The sequence below is a fragment of the Habropoda laboriosa genome, unplaced genomic scaffold (assembly GCF_001263275.1).
Source record: "Habropoda laboriosa isolate 0110345459 unplaced genomic scaffold, ASM126327v1 scaffold97, whole genome shotgun sequence".
NCBI classification, from domain to species: Eukaryota; Metazoa; Arthropoda; class Insecta; order Hymenoptera; family Apidae; genus Habropoda; species Habropoda laboriosa.
This window is the reverse complement of record NW_017100220.1, coordinates 1,089,290-1,096,396: the sequence shown is the minus strand read 5'-3', so window position 1 is coordinate 1,096,396 and position 7,107 is coordinate 1,089,290. Positions and strand designations below refer to the sequence as shown.

The window sequence follows — 7,107 nt, the reverse complement described above, 5'->3', positions numbered from 1 at the left end:
AAAAAAGTGGTAAGAAACTGAACACATTAGCATCCGTGTAACATACTCCGTTTGAAGAAACTTCTTCGAGTAACTGTTGCTTTATTCTCCCTTAAATTTACACATTTGGATAGTAATATAAATGGAAAACTTAGAAAAAAAGAAAAAGAGGTCAGGCTTCGAGGCTGCGGTAATAAATAAAGCGCATATATGTCTGTGTTCGGCTTTGAGTGGATGGAAAACAAGTACTGCACGCGAACAAAAATTCAAATAAAGATTTTATTGAAATATAAGGAATCTGTACCAGACAGAACTAAAATTACCGTTTGAATTTGGTACTACCGGGGTTCACATATCGTATATGCCTGCGTAATCGCTGGGTTATCTTTCATTTTTTTTTTTTTTGTTCTCTCTCCGTGTGTTTTTTTCCTTTATCGTTATAAGTAGAGTCTGAATATTTCTATAAGTACAGAAACAATGTCGAAGGTACGCGCACAGTCTATCTCAAAGTCTCTAAAGCTAAAAAGGATCTCCTCTAGACCTGCAGTTTTGCGATTTTACATTTACAACTTAAAGGGGTTTTTGCTTCCGTTTTCTATTTACAGTTACGATAACTGAAAGGTCTAAAGCTACGCCGCATTCTCGCTCATTCGTTCTTACACCCTTTCTCTCGCGCCTCATTATCATAGAGTTGTAAGTGTCCGACTATTTACAATTTTTACAGAATTAATTTCTCTCTCTCTCTCTCTCTCTCATTCGTTTCCTCACAATATACAGAGTGTGTTGTTTTACATTACACAACAATTTAATAAACGTGTATTTAAATCCCTCGCAACGTATGTTGCAAAGATTCACGCGACCTAATTGTACACAAATAGCCCCATTTTGGTTTCACAAAAAGATAAATCGCTATAGGTCTGCTTTTCTCTTGGAAATCGATCGTACACAGTCTATTAGAAGAAGAAAAAATATATATTAAGCGGTAATATTCAATCATTCGTCTCAAGTGTCTCGACTTACTTTAAAAACGCAAACGATAAAGCATTCTTAATTCGTTTTTTTTTTTTTTCTTTACAATGTACGACAGAGAAGAAAAGTCACACTTTTCGCAAACGGGACGCATTTGCGTACACAGTCTAATAATACTATACTAAGAATGTAAAAACCTAAAAACTTTTCTTTCTTTTATATTAGTTACAATAAATAAGCAACGTATATGTGTTTCTTCCTTTTAAGTTTTACGCTTATACGATTATTTAACTATATCACGGATTTACTGGTTCTGAAACTGGGGCACACGCGCGCCAAAACTGTACGGTGCGGCGGAAGTTGTCGAGAGGAAAAAAAAAAAAAAAAAAAGATTAAACCACACATTCAAAGAAGTTTAGCGACGTTTCGATTAAAGATCGTTAGAATTTGGTTGTTGTACTCAGATTCTCTGTTCAAGATGACCGTCTTCGAGGTAGGAACATCTCTATTTGGTGAATACACTCAGACAACCTATCTTAGAAAATAAAATGGCGCTCTCCCGGGGATATGCATAAATATTTCTCGATATATATATGTTATATATCGTTGGAATTGAATGTCGCGCGCGTAATAACGCGTGAGGCGCGCAGTCAGTCCTTAAATTCGAATGAAAAGAAAAAAAAAAAAAAGAAAAAAGAAAACACATTCGACCGTATAAAAAAAATGCAACAGCTAACACGTTTAAACAACATGAAATCGATTCGTAATCAAAACACTGACAACCGATAGAACACGCTATACAAATTACAAAATCTTCGCGTATCCTAATGCCGTTGATAACGTACATTGTTTTTCTTCCCTTTTTTCTTCTCGTTTGTAACTGTGCATTGAAATGTATGTGTATGATTGAGTGAGTGTATGTGTGTGTGTGTATGTGATGCTATTAACAACCTGAAAAAATCAATAATGCGTTTGTGTCTCTAAACGAATCTAAAATCTACGAACGAATGATACGGCTCTGTTTTTTTTTCCTTTTGTGACACGGTATTTACTCGCTAAGAAAAAGAGGAAAAAAAAAAGAGAGTAATATTTATCGGTAAATACAATATAATATCATAATGCTGAGAAATACGTCGTCAAGATAATATTAGTTTTTTTTTCCTCGTTTCTATACTCGAAAATCTTTTTTTTTTCATATTTTCTTAAATCGCTTCTACGAAGCTGCTTCGATTATTCTAAAAACGAATTAGAAAAATATTTCTTTCCAGATCTGTACTATTTTATCATAGTAAAACTCGAAATTAACTAATTTACACGGTTTCCCATTTTTTTTTATTTCTTGCAGAATTCTAATAGAAGCGGAAATGCAATCAATTGAGAAAATGTATTTTATATCCTCTAAAACGTTTCTTTCAGATCTTTCTTGCATCTTTGCGTACTTGTTTTTTTCTTCTTCTGCTTTAGTACAGAGAGTTAAGGTCTATCAAGCGTTTTTTAAATGTACAAGTGTATATTACGACGTGACAGCGACCCATGACGTACCGTTTTCTTGAAGTTATCGCACGACAATAGTCTCACTATCTCTCTTTACCGCTGATTTACACAATATTTTTTTTCCGTTCGACGCACTGGAACTGACCATTCGATTTTTCCTTTCGTTTCCAATGAAATCCACAGAATACCGTATCTTGACGAATACATTGCATTTCAGGTTTACGTTTCTCCTTTCTTTTAGAAGTTCTTGGAACTTCGTTCAGAATTTACAACGTACCGGAAAATATGCGATTTAACGAATTTTCACGAAATTACAACACGTTACTTCGATCCCATTCGTAATCACCAAAAAAAAAAAAAGAGTTCGTTTTGTTTCATTAGAAAAAGTTTCAATATATATATACACATATATATATAACTCGACACCGTCAATACATACATATACATACATACATACATACATACATACATACATATATATGTATATGTATATATCTATATATAGTCATCATCCTCGACTTTAACACTCCTAAACGTGTGAAAATAATTTATATTTACAAGCGTGGTTCGGCAATTATAAATTCACAGTAAAGCGTCCCTATACGAAGATCGTTAATAGATATCGCTCTTCGGATCCCTCTCCCGGAAGAATCCTTTTTCAGTCTTGCACTCCCTGATGGTAACGGTCTTTAGATTCACCGTCACGTCAGTAATGAACACCTGATCGGCGACTGGATTCCTCGCATGCCAGTATTCCGTACCAGGGCTCGAGAGAGGGACATACATATCTGTCTTCGTTATTTCTGTTTGTTTCACACTCGGCACGTTGTTGTTATTATTGTTGTTGTTGTTATTATTGTTGTTGTTGCTGCTGCTGGTGTTATTGTTATTGGTATGGTTGTTGTTGTTGTTGTTATTATTAGTATTATTATTATTGTTATGACTATGATGTCCATTTACAACGGGTGGTAACCTGTTGTTATTCGTGTAAGAGTCTGTAGGACTGGGTGACTTGTGACCGTTCGCGTCTACCGTCACAGCTCCGTTCGACTTCTCTTGTTTTTGCTCGGACAAGTGCCTCTTTTTGGTAGGCTGTTCCAGAGGTGTGTCTATCTGGGGGGAGAGAGGTGCTGGTGGTGCACGCGGCAGCGAGGGTGGAGGACCGTGAGGCACGTCGGCTTCTGCACGCTTTTTCTCTTGCACCGCTGGGGCCGGTGTTGTCGGCACAGCCGGCAGCGGTTCCTCTGGTGTCGACTTCACGCTCGACGATGACGGCCTCCTACCGTTAATCTTGTGACTCTGAAAAATATGCGCAATATCTTTACTATTCAAATTCCTTTTTCTGCTAAACCTTAACAAGAGTATATACAGCTTTTAGCCGCCACATTTTTTGAGATGTTTAGATGAAATTTTCTACAGCTAACAAGCTATAGAATAACACAATAGGATCGAAAGAGAAATCCAAAGATTCTTCGCAAATGAATCGAATCGGTCCAAATCAGTTCCTGGGATTAAAAGAGTTCAAAATGAATAGATACTCACGTGGTAAGAGGGAGACGTTGGATTACTTTTCAAAGGCAACAGCCGAGGTATTTTGTTCGGAGGAGGACTTCCGCTACCACTGCTAGGACTGCTGGTGGTTATGGTAACACCGATCTTCCCCGATTCCTTGCTGAGAACCTCAGCCTTCCTTTTCGTACCCGTTGGTTCTCTCCTCGGTAACAGAGGACTGTCTACACTGCTGTTCGAACTGTCTGAATCAACACTGAACGCGGATGCCGACAATTCCGGGACTGTGGGCGATTCATGCCCGTCGAGAGAACTCGGAAGCGTGTCTTCGTCAGGTGCAACGGGATTCAAGCGGGGAGCTGATGTGCTACCGGTAGTCGACTCGTCCTGACTATCTTCTCCGACCCTTTCATCTCCACCGGGTTCTTCCTCAACGACTAAGTTGGCTAAAACCTGTTCCTGATATTCGGGCAGTTGTTTAATTCTTTGGGACATTTGTGATTCTCATTTTCATTAGAGAATCTTTTTTAACTCCAATAATAAAATTGGAACTTGAATTTTGAAATTTAAATTTGAATTTTGGATTTTGAATTTTGATTTGTGAATTTGAACGTGAACATTCAAATTTGAAATTGAACGACTTATTTACATTGTATCTGGTATCCCTCCGCCTAGGTCTTCTTGTAGTTACATCCCCACCTTTTTGACTTTCTTCGTATAATTCGATTAACCTGACGTCTAAAATGTTCTCTTCCGGTTCCCACGTGTTGTATCTACAAGGAGCAAAAATTATGTTCTCAATCTTTATGTTTTAACGAACCTTTTAATGACTTTATCAGCTTTATCTTTCACTTACTTCTTGCTCCATCCTTTCCATTTCACGAAGTATTCTACTTTGCCCTGTAAAAAACGGAAGTCATTTATAGATTATTGGCATAAATGATAAAGGTGAAATTAAATCCGACAATTATGCGATTTCCGAAGGGATTAAAAAATGGTTATTTTCATCGAAATGTAAAATTACTTGCTATGCTAAATTTAGTATTATCTCATTTAATTGTGCAAAAAGGGTTAGAATCTGATATAGTAAAGTATAAACACATTTGCGTTTCGTTGATTATTCATAAATATAGTTTAACAACAAAGTTGTTTATTTATAGAGTGTTGTTTTAAATGCCATATTCGCAATAGCAACGAAAGTTTTAAAACAGTTCGTGTGTGAACGTTGCGTGCCATGTTTTTAGGAAAATATAGTTTTACTCCAATATGCACCGTGTCTGAATAGATGTGAAATGAGGAATTTTTTTTTTTTAATATTAAAAGATAATCCTATTATTTGACAGATATGGATATATACATTACCATAAACAAACATTAAAACACAAATTATAACAAACATCAACGAGGTTATTCTCGATTTACATCGATACCCCTCTACCTAATAGATGAGACAACATCGTTATCGAAAAGCCAATCAGAATACAGAAATCGTATCATTCCTCCATCTACAAGTAACCCTACGAAACATCTATCACATTATCCCTCCATTTCCGGTACAACGTATCCAAAGAAAAGGAGGTGTTTTTACACCTGCTCGTAGCGTTAAAAATCCAGAGGATTCCCCTGACGTTTGTCGAATTGCGCAATGCGAATTGCAATGCGGTTTTAAAGATGCAGATGCATGACATAGATATCGAGAAATCAAGATAAGACAGATCTACTTGAAAGAAATTTTTCGACCGGTAAAAGGCCCTTGGCGCCAGTAGTCGTTGGCCACGACGTCAGAATGTGGCCGATCACAAAGATCCGTTTCGCGCGTCTGCGTCGAACAAGCGGATTTTCGAATCCATCTCGTAGAGGGTACACGGTCGATAAAACGGGCGGCGTTGACTTCCACGAGAGCCGCTGGTACGGCTCACCTATTGGCCGTCGGCCAACGAACGAAAGCGTGCCGACCGGTCGTGGTGCGCAGCCAGTGTGACAGTTGGAAAACAATGACATAACTGTGCAGGTATAGGACACGTCGGTATATCGCGCATGAGCCGCTCGCAGCTGAGAAGTCTCGCGTGTTTTATGTCGATTTACAACGTTGCCAGTCTCGACTCGTCGTTACCATGCCTCGAGGATCACCCGGCACGGTAAAAACGCGTAAATTCTTGCATAAGCCGCGACTGTTTTGGAACGAGTATATCAGCAGAGATTGGCGCGGTAGTAAATGGAACAGGATTTTTATATGTGTAACATATGATGTTTTGGAGTATTATTTGTCAGAAAGGTGGACGTAACATCTTGTCAATGAGTTGGTAGAGGAAATATTATCGAATTTGCAATTTTAAATAAGAACCAGTTGATGTACACATATTTGAACGTACACGAAGGATTTAAAGGAACAAGGAAACTTGGTTGTCCTTATGTAAAATAATTATACATCAGTATCTATATATCAGTAAAATATGTGTTCGGTCTATTCGACGAGAGGTATCGAGAGCATCGTACATGATAGAAATCGCCACGGGAGGGGCAGAATTGTCGGAACGATGGTGGGAAAGAGAAAGATCGCGCAGAGGGGAGGAAGCGGCAACGGCGCATAGCAAACAGATTCCATGTAGTGGCGCTACCTGCCGGTGACGGTTCGCAACTCTCTCTTACCCGCTTTTCTCTCTTCTTCGTAATCCGTTCCGCGGCGTAAACTCTGTCACCCAGATCCATGATGTTTTAATCGTTGTTCGTTAGACGTGTACGAATGCCGTTAGTATATCCAACGAGAGAGTGATGCGTGTCACTGAGAAACCACACCAAGTAATGTAACACCATATGTACCGACACTGAATCGGGCCACGATGCTCGAATTTTCAATCGCGATGACACATGCACGTAAACACAATAAAAAACAATCGAGACAACGGTTGCTTCACCAATAAAAATGCGGTACTAATTTCACCGAATTCGGGTGACACTGTTTAGCGTTTCAGCGGAAAAAGAGATGTTACACAATATGAGATAGGACAACCACGTGTTTTCGAAGAGCGATCAATTCGATCCACATCCTCGACGTGTTAAACATTTTTAGCGAGAATCATGTGAAAATGAGACGCGGCACGTGTTGTCTCGTATACGAGAACACTTGGCATTGCTCGATGTTTTCCGCACTGATCG

General features: G+C 38.6%; 1 protein-coding gene across 3 annotated transcripts; it reads right to left on the bottom strand.

Moving 5' to 3' along the window:
• Positions 1-3,009: 3,009 nt before the first annotated feature.
• On the bottom strand, positions 3,010-6,818 carry LOC108571023 (polycomb group protein Pc). Of its 3 annotated transcripts, none has more exons than XM_017932991.1 (5): positions 6,601-6,818; positions 4,808-4,851; positions 4,601-4,724; positions 3,985-4,410; positions 3,010-3,741 (listed from the first exon to the last, which is right to left on the bottom strand). In XM_017932991.1, exons 1-5 carry the CDS (start codon positions 6,658-6,660, stop codon positions 3,055-3,057), a joined length of 1,341 nt encoding a protein of 446 aa, XP_017788480.1. In that variant the 5' UTR covers positions 6,661-6,818; the 3' UTR covers positions 3,010-3,054. The 3 variants fall into 3 exon arrangements, with proteins under 3 accessions (XP_017788480.1, XP_017788481.1, XP_017788482.1); XM_017932992.1 differs by having other exon boundaries at positions 3,985-4,404; XM_017932993.1 differs by lacking the exon at positions 6,601-6,818 and adding an exon at positions 5,314-5,380.
• Positions 6,819-7,107: the final 289 nt, after the last annotated feature.